General features: G+C 45.8%; 1 protein-coding gene across 1 annotated transcript in view; it reads right to left on the bottom strand.

Annotated features, from left to right (window-relative positions):
* Positions 1–19,521, bottom strand: part of RAB31 (RAB31, member RAS oncogene family) — a 126,548-nt gene extending 107,027 nt beyond the window's left edge. The window contains exon 1 of the mRNA XM_026495985.4: positions 19,316–19,521. Coding sequence (XP_026351770.1) covers positions 19,316–19,354 — 39 coding nt within the window. The 5' untranslated portion in view covers positions 19,355–19,521. The remainder of the gene's footprint in view (positions 1–19,315) is intronic.
* Positions 19,522–19,726: the final 205 nt, after the last annotated feature.

The following is a 19,726-nucleotide window of genomic DNA, read 5'->3' as shown; positions in this document are numbered from 1 at the left end:
AGGTGAAAATCTGCATGTAACTTCTGACTCCCCAAAAACTTAACTAATAGCCTACTAATGACCAGGAAGCCTTACTGATGACACAAACCACTTAACACGTGTTTTGTATGTTATTGTATTACACGCTATATTCTTATAATAAAGTAAGCAAGAGAAAAGGTTAAGAAAAGCATAAGGAAAACACATCTACAGTACTGTACTGCACTTACTGAAAAAAATCCACGTATAAGTGAAAGCGTGTAGTTCAAACCCATGTTGTTCAACGGTCATCTGTATTTTCTTTCTACAACTTCACTTAAGGGGACCAAGTGCTTCACCTGTCTTACCCCTCCCACCTTTCCCCATCTTTAGACCCACGAAACAGGTGTAGGTCCCCTGTTACAGCAATACTCTCCAGAAAATAGAACACACTCCTTTCCCTCTACATTTTCATATACCCCTCCCTTCTCAGGGAGAATTAGACACACGTAAGCAGAATTCACCTATTTTTGTGCCTAAGTATAAGAAACAGAAACTTGTTTTTAAATAATTTTTATCTATATATATATAATATAGAGAGAGATATATTATGTATCTATATATACATTTCTTTTTGTAAACAGTAACTTCATTTTACCAACCACCCTTCCCCATTAAAAAAAAAAAAAAACTGCTTCCTTAGTTGCTTCTTTCTGAAAGCTACCACCTCCAACTTCAGGGACCTAATTTACCTAGACGAACACCAGAAGACTGTCTGAGGCTCTCTCAGTCTGGGAGGGAGGGTGGGCCAGAGTCTAAAGACTAATGGAGAGGCCAGCTGCAGAAGGGCTGGAAGTTGTGCCAGAGGGCATACAGATCTGACCAACAGAGCAGCAGAGAGGGAGCTGGGTGGCCCACAGAGTCCTGGTCCCAGAAGTTCTGGCCACACCCACTTTGGGTTGACTACGGAGGTAATGACAGCTCAGGAAGATGGCACGGGGCTTGGGGTCTGGTTGGGACTGCAAGCAGACAGTAGGAATCAGAATTCTAAGCTAACCTAGTAATCAGAATAAAGGAGAAGCTGTGTCTCTAGAATGGCTATTGATATTGAAGAATGGGGCAGCTCTGGGCACAGATAGTGCCGTCTTCCTGGAAGCAGCCTATCCCCGGTGTGACTGGCAACAAGCAGCATCAGACCCCACTAGAGTGTGGGGTCACTGTTTCATCCACCAGAGCATGTACGTGCACCGGAAACAGGGTGCCACGATGACTCCAGCACCGCCCACTAGCTGGGGGAGATGCAGAACCAAGATCTAGGATCATTTTAAGTGGACTGTGTTACATGTGAAGCTCAATTTATTCCCAACACTGAGACTCACAGTTCCCACTGACAGCAATTTCTGGACTAACCCCAATGGAAGGGATCCTGCTCACAATGAAGTGGAAAAAAATAAAGATTTACAGCATGGAAAATACCCAAATGCTGTGGATGGTGGAAAGTGCAACTCATCACGCCACTTGCTTATTTTTCTACCACCGATCCAAACACGTGAGCCACCACACTTCAGAGCCAGGCCCACCCCAGCTAAGACTCAGCTCCCAACAATACTCTTTCCGTGTAGCTACCCTGAACTTTTCACTCATCAAAGTATCTTCCAGTAAACACCAAATTAAGTCAATATATGCAGTGTTCCAAATTACTATTCTCAGTGAGATGCGATTGTCATAGACAATCAAAACTCACCATACACTCGGCACCTAGCAAAACTCCTGCATGTTAATAGTGGCTAATAGTGTTAATAAGGGTGCCATAAATATCTGTTGAATGAGCAAATCAATTAACTAGTTCCAACTTGCAGTCCTGGATGTTCAAGGCACCTTATGCCATTCAGCTACCATAAACCGATTCCTTCATACTATTTCTAAATTTTCCTGAATATGATTGATTCAGAAATCAATGGATTTGTTTAATAGAACAATATGGAATACAGAAATAGACCCACGTACACATGGGGGTTTCATTTATGACACAAATAGCATATCAGATCAGTAAATAAAGATGAATTAATCAGTAAACTGGAACATTTGAAATAAAAAATGAAATAAAAAATAAAAACAAAAAACAAAAAAAACCTAAATCCCAACCTGGATCTTGGTACCAAAATAAATTCCATTTGATCAAAAAAGTTTAATTTAAAAAAACGCACTATAAAAGTAGAAGAGCAAAATAAAAATATAGGTTAAAAACTTTTATAATATTATTTAATATTATTTATATATTAATATATACATTAATATTATTTAATTTTATAATATTTCCAAGCAAGACATAAAACACCAGAACCACAAAAGAAGACTGCCATATTTGGCTAAATAAAGGTTTTTAAATATTTGGTATGATTTTTAAAATACAGTAAACAAAGTATACTAGAAACCAACAAACTGAGGAAAAATACGTGTAATATAAATGACAAAGGGTTTGGTTTCTTAATATGCAAAGAGTTTTCACAAATCAATGAGAAAAACAACCCAATTAAAAATGGGTAAATGATGTGACTGGGTAAGTAACAGAAAAAAATTGTCAGTAAACATATAAAAAGATATTCATTATTTAAGAAGTGCAAATCAGAACAGGTTATCATTTTTAACCTGTAATATTAGCAGAGATAAAAAATCTTGATGATATTCATTGTTAGTAAAGGTGTGGAAAATCATACTCTAAACACTTAAAAGGAAGGTAAGTTGTTACAATATTTTGGACGTTACTTTTACAATATCTTTTTAAAGATATAAACTTCATATATCTCTGACTCAAAGCTCTATTTCTGGAAATTATCCTACAGATATATTTTACACACATACATTAAAATTTAGATACAAAGATTTTATTGCAAATTATTTGTAAAAACCAAAATTGGAACTATCCAAACACCTATCATTAGGACACCAATTAAGTAAATCATGGTATACTGTTGTGAGAGAATTCTATGTGACCCTTAAAATAACTGAGGTAGACCTCGATGTGAGACAGGAATCCATCAAAATCCTAGAGGAGAACATAGGCATCAACCTATACGACATCGGCCAAAGCAAACTTTTTCATAACACATCTCCAAAGGCAAGAGAAACAAAAGATAAAATGAACTTGTGGGACTTCATCAAGATAAAAAGCTTCTGCACAGACAAGGAAACAGTCAAAAAAACTAAGAGGCAGCCCACAGAATGGGAGAATATATTTGCAAATGATAAAAGATAAAAGACTGGTATCCAAGTTCTACAAAGAACTTCTCAAACTCAATACACGAGAAACAAATAAACAAATCAAAAAATGGGCAGAAGATATGAACAGACACTTTTCCAATGAAGACATACAAATGGCTAACAGACACATGAAAAAATGTTCAAAATCATTAGCCATCAGGGAAATTCAAATCAAAACCACACTAAGATACCACCTTATGCCAGTTAGAATGGCAAAAATAGATAAGGCAAGAAACAACAACTGTTGGAGAGGATGTGGAGAAAGGGGATCCCTCCTACACTGTTGGTGGGAATGCAAGTTGGTACAGCCACTCTGGAAAACAGTGTGGAGGTCCCTTAAGAAGTTAAAAATCGAACTACCCTATGACCCAGCCATTGCACTACTGGGTATTTACCCCAAAGATACAGACGTAGTGAAGAGAACGGCCATATGCACCCCAATGTTCATAGCAGCATTGTCCACAATAGCTAAATCATGGAAGGAGCTGAGATGCCCTTCAACGGATGACTGGATTAAGAAGTTGTGGTCCATATATACAATGGAATATTACTTAGCTATCAGAAAGAACGAATTCTCAACATTTGCTGCAACATGGACGGCACTGGAGGAGATAATGCTAAGTGAAACAAGTCAAGCAGAGAAAGACAATTATCATATGATTCCTCTCATCTATGGAACATAAGAACTAGGAAGATCGGTAGGGGAAGAAAGGGATAAAGAAAGGGGGGTAATCAGAGGGGGAATGAAGCATGAGAGACTATGGACTCTGAGAAACAAACTGAGGGCTTCAGAGGGGAGGGGGTGAGGGAATGGGATAGACTGGTGATGGGTAGTAAGGAGGGCACATATTGCATGGTGCACTGCGTGTTATACACAACTAATGAATCATTGAACTTTACATCGGAAACCGGGGATGTACTGTATGGTGAATAACATAATATAATAAAAAAAATTAAAATAAAAAAAAATAACTGAGGTAGATCAATACATCCTGACAAGAAAAGATAGTCAAGGTTTACCTCTAGGTGAAAGATGCAGGAAAAGAACACTTGCATGTGCACAGACCGTATCTAGAAAACTACATAAGAAACATAAGACATTACCAGAGGAAGGTGGTCTTTGCGCTTTTCATTTTGGAACCTTTCTGTACCATCTGTATTCTTTACAAGTATGTATTAAGTCTAGTCATTAAAAAGAACTTTAGGGAAGAGGTGTCCGGGTGGCTCAGCTGGTTAAGCATCCGACTCTTGATTTTGGCTCAGGTCATGATCTCAGGGTTGTGAGATCGAGCCCCAAGTTGGGCGCCACACTGACCACAGAGCCTGCTAAAGAGTCTCTCTCTCCCTCGTTCCCTTCCCCTCCCCCACCATTCTCACATGTGCCTTCTCTCTTTCGAAAAAAACAGAAGAAGAAGAAGAAGAAGAAGAGGAGGAGGAGGAGGAAGGAGAAAAACTTTAAGGAAGATGGATCTTAACAAAGGCTTTCTTCACAGAAAGGTTTTCTTCATGAAAAATAGGAAGAGTATTTTTAATACTTGACAGAATTGCTTTCAAACACCTTTGAACACTTTTAAAAGGCTTATTTATCTACAACTAATAATGCTTCCCATTTAATTAATTTATTAAAATAGGTTTCCATTGCTTTCCAACCTCCTTCATATCCCAGCAAACATGGGAAATGATATTATTTGTGTAGCACTGGACACATGGACACAGGTGGCTGCAGTCTGCTCAGCTCCAACTGCCAAGGCCAGCCTGAGTCCCTGCACCCGTGACAGGACGGCAGCCCCCGCCCACCAGCTGGGAGGCTCCTGTTCCAGGAGCTTCTATTAAACAACACCACTTTAGTATAATTACTTTAAACTAATGAAAAGCCTTCAGTAAGTATGTTATAATTTTAAAACAAGTGAAATTGGGCACCTGGGTGGCTCAGTTGGTTAAGTACCTGCCTTCAGCTCAGGTCATGACCCCAGGGTCTTGGGATAGAGCCCCGCATTGGGCTCCCTGCTCAGCAGGGAGTCTGCTTCTCCCTCTCCCTATACGCCTTCCTCCCACTTGCGCTCTCTCTGAAATACATAAACGCTTTTTAAAATTTTAAAAATAAATAAATAAATAAAATAAAAATGAGCGAAAATACAGTTGACCCTTGAACAACACAGGTTTGAACTGCGTGAGTCTATTCACACACAGATTTTCTTCAGTGAATACACTCTAGTACAATAAATGTTATTTTCTTTATAATTTTCTTAATAACATTTTCTTTTCTCTGAAGTTAGAGAAAACTTTATTATTATTGTGATAATACATTATATAATATACACAAAATAGGTATTAATTTACTGTTTATATTATTGGTAAGACTTCTGGTCAACAGTAGGCTATCAACAGTTAAGTTTCGGGAGGTATCAACAGTTATACATGAATTTTCAACTGTGCAGGGTGTCAGTGCCCCTAATCCCCACATTGTTCAAGGGTCAACTGTAATCGTATGGTGTTAGAAGTCAGAAGAATAGGTTAGTTTTCTTTCTTTTTGCTTCTCTTTTCTTTTTTCTTTCCTTTTGGAAGGCTAGTGCCAGGAAGGAGGAACAGGCTGGGCTTCTGAGGGACTGGTCACGGTTTCTGGATCTGCGTGTGTGTGGTTATATAGGTCTACTCCTTTGGTGAAAATCCATTTTGCACTACACTTAAGATCTGTGCAGTTTTTTATATGAATATTTATTTCAATATAAAAGTTTAACAAGTATGTTATAAATTTGGTCAAGTTAGTAAAAATAATGAAGTTCTACAATACAGAGTAAATCAAAAGCTATTACTTAACACTCACGTCTTACAGATCCTGTAGCAGAGAAGATTAAAGAAAATTCTAAATTGGCATCCTCTGGTAGAAACAATCAATTCAAACCCCCTAAGCCTTGAGGTTATCAGGATGTAAAATGGTTCATGGCGGAAGAGGTAAGAGAATTTTCTGACTATGATTTCCCAGGCTGGATTCCCTGTTAGGAGGGTTACTTATGCAAATAGTCAGCATTTTCCAAAGGAGGAAACTGAGCCCCAGAAGTTACGTGAGTTAGTTAAATGGCAAAGACAGAAAAGGTCCTCCTGTCTCCCTGCCCAGAGGCGTATCCACGCTCCACTGTACTGCCTGGCAGGAGGCCGGCACAGTTTTGATGACAGTTGTACCAGCAGAGCCAGAAACCTCTACCATCTAACAGGCCCCACCCATCTAGCAGGCTGGCCTTCCTGATTGATCACAATTTGCAAACTGACATTCCTGACATAGCGCTTAACAGGCATCCAAGGAGAGAGTAAAGGAATAAACGGACCAAAGTAAAACGCTGCTTCCTGGACATGTGAGCCAGGAAATGGGAAAAGGCCAGAAAGCATGGGTTCCAGGCTGCTCCCCCCACCACAGGCTCTGGACCTGGACCAAAGCAGTCAACATCCCAAGACTCAGGGCCTCACACCTGCAAATCAGGGACAGGAAGCATGCCCCGTACACAGACCGCACACTGCGACCATACAAAGCGCTGTCGCTTTGCTGTCATTGTCATCGTGCATTAGAGCAGCTGGGGACGTGTCAGAACCTCCCTACTGTCATCAAGGTCCTGATAGTGCACTTTGCCTCTTCATATGTAATACATTCGCAGGAGTGAGAATCAGTCGTCTTACCTCCCCAAACACCTGGCCGGACCCTAACGTTGTGGGAATTTGCCTCCTTTTCTTCCATGGACATACTTCAAACCTGGTTCAGTGATTATTACTTTTTAAACACAAAACCTTTTATTGTTTAATAATCCCGTTCTATTGAACCAGTGGCACTCTGTCATCACTGCATGCGGGCTGTGAACAAGGAACTGTGACTAATAACGATCAAGGTTTGCTGCCCAGCGAAGTAGTTAAGGGCACTGGGTTCTGGAGTCACACAAAGCTAGTTCTGATCCTCACTTATTAGCAGTAAGTGTTTGTGCATGTTACTAACCCCTGAGCTTCAGTCCCCTCATCAGCAAGGTGTGGGCAGTAACAGAACTCACCCTTAAGTCCCATAATGCCATGATGTATGCAAAGCACTTACTCAATTGGGGAGATTAAAGACGGCCAGATTCTTGGCATTCCTCCCATGAAGAGGTGGAGCATAAATCTCCTCCCTTTGCTTCTGGGCTGGCCTTGGTGACTCGCTCCATCAATTACACGCGGCAGAAATGACAAGCTGGGTTCTAAGAGGCTAGGTCACAAGAAGCTTCTGCCAGAAGCTCCTGGAACACTCGCTCTGGAAACAGTCAGCCCCCAGGTGACAAGTCTGCCTCCCCTGAGACTCCAGACTCCAGAGAAGCCCACGCTAACGGCGTGGAGAGGCCACGTGGAGAGAGGCACCGGTTTAGCCCCAGCGGGTCCCGCCACCCCAGCGGAGGCACCAGACAGGTGAGCGACACACCCTGCAGGTGGCTCCAGCCCCAGCCACCACGGGCCTGTATGAGCAAGGAAACCCAGGCAAGAGCTACCCTCTGAGCCCAGTCAAACCACAGAACTGGGAGAAAAAATACCTTGTTCTTTCAAGCTACTCAGTGTGGGGTGGCTTGTTACCCAGCAATGGATAACTGACACACTGAGACGGTGCGTGGCATATGAGTTAGACGTAGCACGTGTCAGCTGTTAGGGTTAGGGAGATACACATACACCAGCCTGATCCAAGCTCATCTGTAGAGCGAGCCTTCTTAATCAAAGTCATTCTAAAGTGCTTTCTTGATCGGGGAAGAACAGAGTACGTTTTACTTTCGGTTCCAGGACTGTGCACCAATCCTTCCCAACTATTACTGACCCCACTGGGATTAGGGGTAGGGGCAATTATAAACCATTATAGTGCTTGTAAGGAAGAAGCCAAGGACATATGAAGACACAAGCCGAGTGTCTGTAACTACCCTGCTAAAAAACAAGAACAAGGATGTGCACATCTGGCTAGCGGTGACACAACAGTGGTGATTCACAAGTCAGAAGCGCGGGGCTGACGGAAGTGAAATATGCAATAACACAATTCACATCAACAGCAGCAACATACTCAAATCAGTAAATCATACAACCAAAATCATAACAATATTTGTTAAATATTTCTATTTTTATTGTGCAATAGTACGTATTAGGTTATGTTACTAAGATTAACCTATGAGGGAGAGGTCTACAAATAATACAACGTGTCTGTTTAAATAAAGATCTTTCTTTTAAAAATCTATAGACAAAAAAAAATCTATAGACCATATTTATTACTAGTTCCTTTTAAACTGAATTATTCTGGAAGATCTTTAAATGACTGAGTTCATGATTCTCAAGTTTACATAAATAATGCTTTTACGAGAACACTCTTTAAAAAGCCTAATGCATTATTTGGCCACATACACAACAGAATACAGGGATCCCTATGAAAGGGTCTAAGATTTTCAAGGCTGTCCGTGAGCTGCATCACACCAGAAAAAGTAGCAAGACTGCATGGCTGAGGCCTCCTCCTCTGGGAATAGCATCCTGGGCCAGCACTTGGCATAGCTAAGAACACACCTCCACATTGCAGCGGACCCTGATTCCTGAAATACAGCCTCCTTGCCCACAGTCATGCCAACACTGGACACTTCATGAGGGACAACAGCTCCATTAACCCAGGGCCAACTTTAATGGTTAGAGCAGTGTTTCTCAGGATCTTTTAAGACTCCATAGGCTTTTTTAAGGGGAAAAGCAATCCCATGGATCCCAATGTAGACATTAATGATAGTGTAAATAAACACACATAATGAAAGTACATACGAACTGCTCATGCTATTCTGGAACTATAAGATAAATGTTAAAACTAAAAAGATAAACTATAAAACCAACAACATTCAGATGAATATCAGTCTACTGTGATGAATAATGTTGCTCTGCTAAACTGAAATAGCTCAGGGCTGTGGAGCAGTCTGAAGTCAGCATGCTGTCACCATGTGATGGTATGGTTCCCTCCTACTCCATACATGATCTGTCGGCAAAGTATTGACTTCTACCTTCAAACAGCCTGAGTGGGACCCCACATGCAGCCTAGGCTGCTACATCCTGGTGGAAATCACCGTGACCTGGCCTTCCACCAGTTCCCCTGCCTATGGTCCACCCTCCACCCAGCTGCTAGAGCCATCTGCAGAAAAGGGAGGTCAGACCATTGCTACTACTCAGCACCAAACCTCCAACAGCCCCCCCACCCCACCACATGCCCAGGAAACGCCACCATTCCCACACTGCCCACAACACCCAAAAGACTCAGGTCCCAAACTTCCTCCTGCTCCCTTCACAGTGGTCACTCCACTCTGGTCACACTGGCCTGCCCGCTGGCGCTCAAACTCACCAGGCATGCCCCTCCCACCCCAGCCTTTGGTCCCCTCTGCCAACTTAGGAATATTGCCTCCGTGTCTTTACTCAAAGGCCTTCTCAGTGAAGCCTTCCTCAAGCCCCTACTTTACTGCCCCCAGGCAGCACTTTCAGGGTCCCCCATTCCACCCCCACCCCCGCCATCTTTCTCTCCACTGCAGGTATCACCAGGACTAGGTATTTATGAGCAGTGGTCACTCCTGCTGGAATGTCGGCTTCACAAGGTCAGGACAGTGGGTCAGATTTGTTACCCGCTGTATGCCCAAGCCTGGCACAGTGCCTGGTAAATATCTGTGACGTGTCACAGGATTACCGGCTCTTCATGTGGCCCCGTGCATTATTTCTGTCCTTACTGCCTGGGCTCTTGTCTCATGAGCCAGTTTTTATGGGCACTGAAGTTGACACAGGATGTAATTTTATTTATTTTTTAAAGAACAGCATCAAAAATGAACAGGCACAGAAAGCTACAGTCACCACGTGACAGAATGACAGACCCCCCAACTTTCCAAAACCCCATTTCGAGAAAGACTGGCTTTGAGAGGGGTGGGGCAGTGGGAGTTGTTGATGCCGCAGAGGTCGCAACGGGACCAAACAAGGACGTGCGCAGATAAGAATACAGCGTGCCTGATAAGCTCCTGAGTGTGTGTCCCGCTGAGGACAGACCTGGCCTCTCATGGCTCAAAGGCATAACCTGCACATTTCAAGGGCCTCTCACAGTCTAACCAAAATTACTTTCCCGTTTTATTATCAAATTATCAGTCATTGCCAGTAACAACCAAAGGGATCTCTACCCGCCAAACATCTCCTTGGCCCTGAAGCAAATTTTTATAGGTTTTAAATTATTGACACAAGCAACGCCAGCTTATTAAATAAACCAAGGAAGAAAAAGAGTAAGTTGTTTTTAAGTGCAAATTAGACCCCGCCCCACGGCGATCACCACCACTTCGACAAATGAGTCTTTCTAGAACCTTTTCCTGTTAATGAATGCATATTGTAACCGCTGCCTCTCCCACTCACGCCCTCCACATTTCCCTCCTCTGCCCTGGGCCTACACCACTCCGCAGCAGGCACTCACACGCCCTCCCTGGCCTCTCCCAAATTTCCCAGCCCTTCCTTGGGAACACAGGGCCATGAAGTATCATGGACATCCCACAGGGTCACCTGGGGTTGATTCCCATTTGTGCCCCATCACACCAAGTACACTGCTGGCCTATAAACTCAAGGACATTGTCCCCTCCTCTCTGTGTAACTGTTCTATGTGCCTATAGCCTAGCAGCCACGTGGCACAACTCCAGTGAGCAGCTCTACTCCTCTCTCAACGCACACGGCCCTCAGTTAAACCCTCATTCACTTTACACAGATCCCCATTTGCCTGCGTTATTCTCCAAAGGGTAAGTCTGGCTGGGTTTTCTGGTCTACACTGGCAGCAGAAGGGAAGGTCACCAGGCTCAGCTCAGCACACACTCCCCCACTCAGCAGTGGGGGAGCAAGTAAAGAGGAGGTTAGAAACATTCCCTTTAAGAGCTCAGCCCCGGATGCCTCTTTCAAGAAGGACAGTCTGATGATTCATCGATGAGAGGTGGGGAGAATAAAACAAATTAAGAGGATGGAAGAAAATTATCCTGTGGGGCAGGAAAGAACAGAGACAACAACAAAAAAAAAACATAGAGCAAGACGGTGAACTTGATGTTGACCAGAAAATTAAGAGCGGTCATCTGAATGTAACACCAAAGACAGGGAAAGAAGAGGAGCTACAAGAAGGGGAACCAGGAGCACAAGGAAGGAAGGGGGCAGGCCGACTTCTTCACACCTGCAGGATTTCCCAGTAACAGGAGGAAACAAGACTGCGGCAAGTTTGTACAATTATATATCATTATAAAGAAATAAGGCTAAAGGCATCGTCCTGGATCCCTTGTCTTTGTGGTCTTAAACAAAAATTAGCATTTATCATTTCACTACTCAGTCACTGCCCCCACCTCGTAACTAGATTCAAAATTTAATTAAGATGAGCGTGTATTACTTTATAAGGAAGAAATCGCCTCAGAAGATTATTATGAAAAAGTTCAGAAAATATTTTAGCTCTGGAAATGAAAGATAAGTCTATGAAGTATGGAGTATTGATGCTATGCTTTTTTTTCCTTAAAAAAAAAAAAAGACTTTCTTAATTAAACTTGCCGTAAGTGTAAATGCCGTGGCCAATAGTTTGACCAGGAAAAAACAAAAAAACCAAAAAACCCCACAGGAACACTTTGCTCTTTCCCTTTGCCAGCAGAGGCCAGTGGGCAACTTTCATGATACTCTTCAGGCCAGAGCATGCATGCTGCACACGCATTCCTCTCTCTCCCTCTCTCGCTCCCTTTCTTCCCCCAACCCTCCTCCCCTTCTCTTTTCTTCCTTTCTCTCTCCCCACCACTCCCTCTCCCTCTCGCTTCCCTTTCAGGGAAGTCTCTGACAGAGGCACCTTCTAAGACTATGCATTCTACCAGCAGGTCCTAGTTAGAATACTGACTCCAGGAGAGCAGAAAGGAAGTGATACTGGATAATGCAGGTACTTTTTTCTTCTAGAAAAACAAATACTGTTGACAAAAAGGGATCCAGGTCTCTGCTACTTTGTTCAGAGTAGAGAAAATAGGAGGGAAATGATTTCCCCTAGGTTCTGCTTGCTCTCCCACAGGTCCCCCAGGTATGGGGGAACTGAAAGCAGCCTGGGGCTACCTTTTGGGCTAAATCTTGAGCAAGCAGAAGCCAAGTTCATGACCTCCAAAGAAGTCAGAGCAGGTCTGAGGCCACAGGAGCCAGGAAATACATCAGAAAAAGATTCACCAGAACAGAAGATTCAGTGACCCTGATGTGAAATCCTCCATTTCTTTTCCGTATTTCTGTTAACAAAGTGAGGCAACAAGAAAGACAACTTTGGGTCCTCAGAAGCTACACGACTCTCAGCAGCTCAGTGGCCACACCATGCAACCAACGCTGCAAAACCAAAGTCAACCCACAGGTAAAGCAGAGGCCCCATCTGGTCTCCGCCGGAGACTGAGCACTCCCACCCACCAACCTACCTACCTGCTCCGCGCCTCCCGGAGCTCCTGCGCCCCTCCGCCAGCTCTGGGACCACCTTCTAACCAGCCATAGAATCTGTTTTCCCACCTTTCTGCTAAAATGTTAGTAAGCTCCACAAGGTCAAAGCCCTTTGTTTTGCTCCGACATACCACAACTTGGCACTTGTAGAAGCTAAGAGATACTCTTTGAATGAGTACCATAGAGGTAAATGGGAAAGAAAATGTTACTACTATACATGAACACCTACAAAACAAGATCAACACCAACTGTGTTGTCTTCTCACCAAAATGCATGACCCAGAAGGAGCAAGGGGGTAGCAATCAGACAAATCAAGACCTTGGGATTTTCTGCAAGACAAGTGGCCTGGATTCGTGGCAGAAAAAAGGAGAGGAACTGTTTAAATGACAGACGTGATAAGCAAATGTAGTACATGGTATCTTACTGTGGATTTTTAAACAGCTATAAAGGACATTTGGGGACTACTGGAAAATCTAAATATGAACATTATGCTCGATACCATTACATCTGTGTTCAATTCTGGGGGTATTACAGGTGTGCAGGACAATGTCCTTTCTCCTGAAAGATACATATTTAAGTATTTAGGATTCAAGTGGCATAATGTCTGCAGTTGACTTTCCAATGATTCAGGAAAAAGAAATAGTATTATTTATTACATTAGAGAAAGAGAGATACAGCAAGACTGGCAAAAATGTCATCCCCACTGACTCTAGGTGAGAGATCTACAGACATTCATCGTACTACTCTTTCAAACATTTTGTGAATTTGAGACTTTTCAACATAAAACAAGGGGAAGGAAAGTTAAAAGTAAAAGACCCCATGCTAGGGAGATAGTGGGATCAACAGGACGGTGCTCAGCCTGGGAGTGGAAGGGCTGCGCTCCTTGTCTCCCACACCCTCCAGCCACCTCAGCCCTCCAGAAAATACTGTGAGATCCGCAGCCCCGCCTGCTCTTCCCAGTGCCTGGGGTCCACACCCACCTTTCCATTCTTGTCAAAGTGTCCTCTGAGGCACTGTTCAAATCCTTCCCTCTTGGAGAGACTTTCCCAGATTGTTCCTTCCCAGCCCCTCCTGGGTTGGGCGGCTCCCACTATGCCACGGACACGTCCAACATCCCCCTAATCACCGTGGCCAGGAACGCTGGTTCCTGTGCACATGCCTGTCTTTCCTGCCCAACCAGGAACCTCTCCATCACCAGCAGGGACCAGAGCCCCGCCTTCCCTGTTCCTGTCTCCACAGAGCTGGTCCAGCAGCTGCTCAAAACCTACTTGATGCAAAAACTTTCTGTCCCTCACCCGTTCTCACATCTAACAAGATGGACGACAGTTAGTATTTGTCATCATCTTGCTCTACTACTTCTGCTGTGCATGGCTCTGTGGCAGGTGCTGTCGCAGGAATCCAAGTGACATCATTTAGTTCACTGCTGATGTGTCCCTGTCCCAGGAACCACAGAGCGCTTCAAAGATAAGGATCGCGGCTGTCCTGTCTACCTGCAGCCCCCACGGCTCCTGGCATGAAAGCAGCACAGGATAAATGGTTGAGTGAATGAATGCTTATTCATTTTCAAGCAAGTATTGGAAATTATAAAAGCAAAGATAAATGAAGGGCACCTGGGTGGCTCAAGCGGTTGAGCAGCCAAGCCGCCGACACTTGCTTTCAGCTCAGGTCACCACGATCTCAGGGTCATGGAATGGAGCCCTGCTAGTCGCTCCGCGCTCAGTGGACAGTCTGCGTGAGATTCTTTCTCTCCCTCTGCCCCTCCCCCCTTCACACTCGCATGTACGCGCACCCTCTCTTTAAATAAATAAATCTTTAAAAAAAAACAAAGATAAATTAAAGTGTAATATTTGCATAGACGCGCAAGCACTAAAAGTAGCCTCACTTGTTGGACACAATTAAATCTGAAGACCTTTTCTAATTCGTGAGTTCAAAATCTTTTCATGTCCTGGCATCTTATATGTGAAGTTTTGTATTTTCCAACGGCAGTGGCCTTGGAGCAGCCCTGAAGGATACAACACACTCATGAGAACAGCGACACTGGGCCAGGGGAAGGGGTGGGGGCCACATGCCTGACAAGGGATGGGGAGGGACCATGAGATGCTTGAAAATGCTCCGCAAGGGACTCTGAGGCACATCCAGAGACGCACTGAGCTCTAGAAGCTGAGGGACACATGCAGCCATGCTGACCCTGAACAAAAGAGGAACAAAGAGACCCTGGTGGATTCCAGCCACCTGACCTGGGTGCTCGGTGTTACCATGTGTTGTGCACTCCTGGGAAGACACCCCACCATGTCGTTTATATTTATTTTCAAGCCAGAACCACACTTTCCACAAAGGGTTCAATTTAATAGACGAATCAAGTTTGGTAAGAAAGAAATTAGGTTTGGGCCGCCTGGGTGGCTCAGTCGGTTAGTTGTCTGCCTTTGGCTCAAGTCATGATCCTGAGGTCCTGGGATCGATCCCTGCCTCAGGCTCCCTGCTCAGTGGGGAGTCTGCTTCTCCCTCGCCCTCTGCCGCCCTGCTCTTGCTCTCTCTCTAATAAATAAAATCTTTAAAAGAAAGAAGGAAAGAAAGAAAGAGAAAGAAAAGAAGGAAGGAAGGAAGGAAGGAAGGGAGGGAGGAAGGAAGGGAGGGAGGAAGGAAGGGAGGAAGGAAGGAAAATTAGGTTTCTAGCCTGTCTGCACCCTCCCCCCCCAGCCCCCACCCATGAAATGCTGGTTTCTGAGAACAACTGAAAATGAACATGTTAGAATCTCAGACTTGGAAAGCAATTCTAATGATTGCCTGGCCCAGTCCTCCCCATTCTACCCACTCCTTCCTTCCACAATGACCCTAACAGATTGATATAACCTTATGAATACTTTTGGTGACAGGACACTCACTATCACTCAAAACGGTCCATTTGAGGTTCCACGGCTCTGACTGATCTGCTTACTGTGAGCAAAATCTGTCCCACCCTTGGCTCCTAGGGCCTTTGGGGATCACAACAGCCCCTTCATGTGAAGGCCTTGCACACTTCTGAAGTCTCCACTGCCCAGATGTCACACCAAATCCCAGGTGTTTGCTCCGTGAAGAACCATCACACAGATTCTAACAAAGGCCAGAAGGATAGGCTTCCCCAAGCTCCTTCCCAGAAGCAGGACACCCTTGGTTGTCTTTTAACCATGACACTCAGTTGTTGAGGAAGTGGCAGATATCTCTAAACTGTCGTCAAGACAACAAAAGTCCAAATATAAATCTCTTTGGGATTCCATCCGGAAACAGTTCTTAAGTGTACACACCCAGAGGAAATAATAAAATAAAGAAAGCTCCTCTCCTCCCCCTCCTCTGCCCCTCCTCCTACCCCTCCTCTTCTCCCTTCTCTCCCTCTCTCTCTCCCCTTGCTTTTTGCCACGTGGTGATGTGTGTTAAAAACGCATACTGGGAAGCTTTCCACCTTTGGGGTCGGAACAGCTGCTGCCTCGATATTGTTTTTGTTAGGTTTTTTTTTTTTAACATACTTTGCTGTTTTGAAGGGGGTTGTTTTTAAGCTACATGTTTCATAATACTAGTTCAGATTACAAAGTGGGATGATTGGTACTTTATTGACAAGAACAAGACTCCTGAGTCCCATGTGTCTAATAAGGACCCTTTCCCAGTGTGTGACCCTGTCAAGCACACCGTCCTGCATGGCTGGCCTCCACAGGTGGCCTGCCATATCCCAGGAAAGGGCATTCACTGAGGCCTAGGGAAAACATGAGGAAGTCCACCCATGAAAATAATGAGAGCCAAGAATTTATAACAGGTAGCCTAAATAAACACAAAGCTCTTAAGTCCTTGATTTTTCTAAGAGCACAAAGCTTTCAGAGAATGCTCCACAGACTGTCGTGGACTCCATCTGGGAGCGCTCACCAAAAGACATAAGATAGACACGCTGAAACTCAGAGTCCTGGAAGGCACAGGTACAGGTGGAGAGGATATGCCTTCCGGCTTACTCTTACTCTGGCTTCCACCTGTTGCAAATGACCCTCCTGGCGGGAACCTCCCACCACACAGAGGTTACAGACCACAGCTAAGAGGCATAAAGGTCTGCACTGTCCATGCCTCAAACAACCTGGTGCCTCAAACGGGAAGTGCATCCTCGAGTAACTAACCACGGAGCCATCAGGGCAAAGAGCCGGGCACAAAAAGACTAGCCCCTCACACTCCCCAGTGAGACAACCAGACTTCAGTTAGGAGGTCCACACTCTCCATCACCTTCCCAAAGGGGCCCGAAAGAAAGTGACAGGAACAGAAGGCATAGCTCGTAGGATCTCTGTCATACTGAGACTTCAGGAAGATGTGGTGGTGGCTGAAAAACAGGAAGCTGAGTGCTAGCCACATGCAAGACTGCATCCAGAAAAGATGGACCTCCCAACACAGAGAACAAAGGAGCTCGGGGCTCCTGCTAAAATTTTGAGGGGACTTTTGGACTTGGCCTTGATCCCTTCTTTTAGTCACCTACCTACAAGGTTCTTTCTCAAATCAAGAGTGAACCCAAGGTGGTTAAAGTGGCTTTGACCTCCCTCAAATGCTATCTCACTCAAAGAAACCCCCCATATGGATGGGCAGCTGAGAATACAGCCTATCACGCACATCTTGCCCAGGACAGGCGGGCCAAACCACAGGACTTAACAAATTTTACTCAGTGTGGGTGACAAGGTTTTTGGCCCTCTGACCTAAACAAGACAAAAACCTAGAGCCTCTCTCAAAACAACAGAAGGACACAGATGTCGTATTCCATGGATGAAACGTCAGAGTCTCCATCTGCCCAGAAATACCTTCTCATTCTGGCCGGGCTCTTTCCTCGCAAGCCAATCTCCTACTAACAGAGCCACTGCAAAGACCCAGCAAACAAGGGTGAGGCACCATCTCCAGGAAGCCACTAAAAGAGTATGCTTCATTCTTAGAGATAAAAGAAAAGAAGTGAAGGGACTTCTTCCAGCTATCTCATCTCCCAGGCTTGCTAATTGTCACCCTGGAATCACAGGTTAGCAGGAAATGGTACCACATATCATAGCAGATCATCTGGTGTCATCCTCCGCCTTAAAAGGGAAGATGTTATGATGTCCATTGTACAGATGAGGCAACGGAAGACCTCGCCAAGAATCGCACAGAGAGTGATCCATTTCCTTGTGGAAGGCTATAGAGACTCGTCCCCGAACAGTGAAGATGATTCGTGTGATGGGCAGGCCTGTGCCACCTAAGTAGGTGGCAGGGGAGAAGGCAAGGGGCAGCGGGCAAGGAGACAGGACGCTTCCTACTTCATTTACTCCCAAGGCCGATCCCCGGGCACATAACACACGTCAAAGTTGCCCTTGATTCCTTGGGACACAACATTCCTTCTAAGTCTCTGGGGCCTTCCATGAGGCTGAAATGACCCCTCACAAGGAAAACATGAGATGCCTGGGATTTATGTCGGGACTATGTTGGAAAGCCCGGCTGAGCGTGAAATCCACCCCTGCAACAGAGGAAGACCAGGACAGGATCCTTTGCAGATCGCAGCTCTGGCTGAGCAAGCCAGGAGGGTGGCCACACCAGGGAGTTTGTGCCCAGGCTAACAGCAAAGGGAGCGCCTTCACCAGGTCTTCTGGAATTCTAGGCGAACCAGACAATCTAGTGTAAATAACAGTTCTGGCAAAAGGCAGTGACGGGAGATAGTCAAGAACATTGTCCAGCCAAAGGTTCCAAAGGAGCCTAGATGGAACCTAGACACTTGGCTGGTCTGATACAATTCAATCCTAACCTGGAATCATTTCTTCATTATGAGCGTCTCTGCATCCCTCCTGACAGTCCAGTTAGCATGCCTTTTCAATAACAACAGGTCTACTACCCCTTTGCTGCTCTTTTTGTAGGAAATAGTTTTCTTGGGAGACCGGATTTGCCAGGGGCAGTACGCTCAATACGGATGCCAAAGGCTGCTGGAAACACGGCTTAAAACCAGCTCTTTCAAAAGAAGAGATTCTGGAATTTGATGTGGGCACCCAAAAGGAAATGACCCTTATTATTATCTGAGCTCTCTGCGGCGGGTTTCCAGAGGCTGTCCTGCATCACCTGACAGGGCTGCCGAGGCGAAGGGCTGGGGTATTTGTTTCTATCTGTGTTTCTGGCTTCTTTCCCATTTCCTCAGACTCAGAAAGACCCACTTTGGGAGGGGAAGCGGGGATCCGGGAGGACTTTCTCATGCTGCCTTCTTTCTCCGGAGCACGGAAGTTTCCGAGGAGCTCAGCTCTCCAGTACTTACCCCTTCACCTTCCAGCCGGGGCACCCCCTCGCGTTGGCTCGCCCTCGGCTGGGCTTTCTTTCCCACCCCCCCCCGCCCCCCCAAAAAAAAGTGAAGAAACCAATTGCCCCCGGGGGCAAAAAGGATCTGGAGCCTTGGCTGAGCAACTTAAAAGTTTCCGCCGGAAGGAAATTATCAAAGGCGAAGGAGAAAGCCCCCGGAGGCCCGAGCGGATCCCGGGAGACGCGGCGGCTGGGCGAACGAGTGACAAGCTCCAGGGCAGGCTCGCACCCGACCGCCGCCGGGCTGGGAAGAGGGGGCGCATGGACGAGGGGGGCGCGGGGGCAGAGGGGGCGCACGGACGTGGGTGTCCCCGGCGGAGGGCGGCGCAGGACTCACCCCGAGAAGACACACTTTGAGCTCGCGTATCGCCATCATGTGCTCGGGGCCGAACCGGGCAGGGGCTCAGCATCCTCCGGGGCCGGGGCCGCGTCGCGCCCGCGCCCAGCCAGCGGCCTCCAGTCTCCGCCTTTTGCTCGCGGCAGCCCGCTGGCGGGACCGCCGCCGCTGCTATTTCTGGGCCGCCGGCCCCGCCGCGGTCGGTCACGTGGCCGCCGGCCGGCTCCTCCCGGGGCTTCGGGTCTAACCTCCGCGGCCCCCAGCTCCCAGGAACGCCCCCAAACGGCGTCAGCCCCCCCGGGGCCGCCCCCCGGGACCTGCGGCGTCCCTGGCAGAGTGCCTCCTCCCTCAGACCCGCTCAGCGGCCGGACCCCGCTCTGCTGAGCCCCCCTCTGGCATCTGCCCCTCCAC

This window comes from Ursus arctos, unplaced genomic scaffold (genome assembly GCF_023065955.2).
Source record: "Ursus arctos isolate Adak ecotype North America unplaced genomic scaffold, UrsArc2.0 scaffold_17, whole genome shotgun sequence".
Classification (NCBI taxonomy): Eukaryota; Metazoa; Chordata; class Mammalia; order Carnivora; family Ursidae; genus Ursus; species Ursus arctos.
This window is presented reverse-complemented; position numbering and strand designations above follow the sequence as displayed.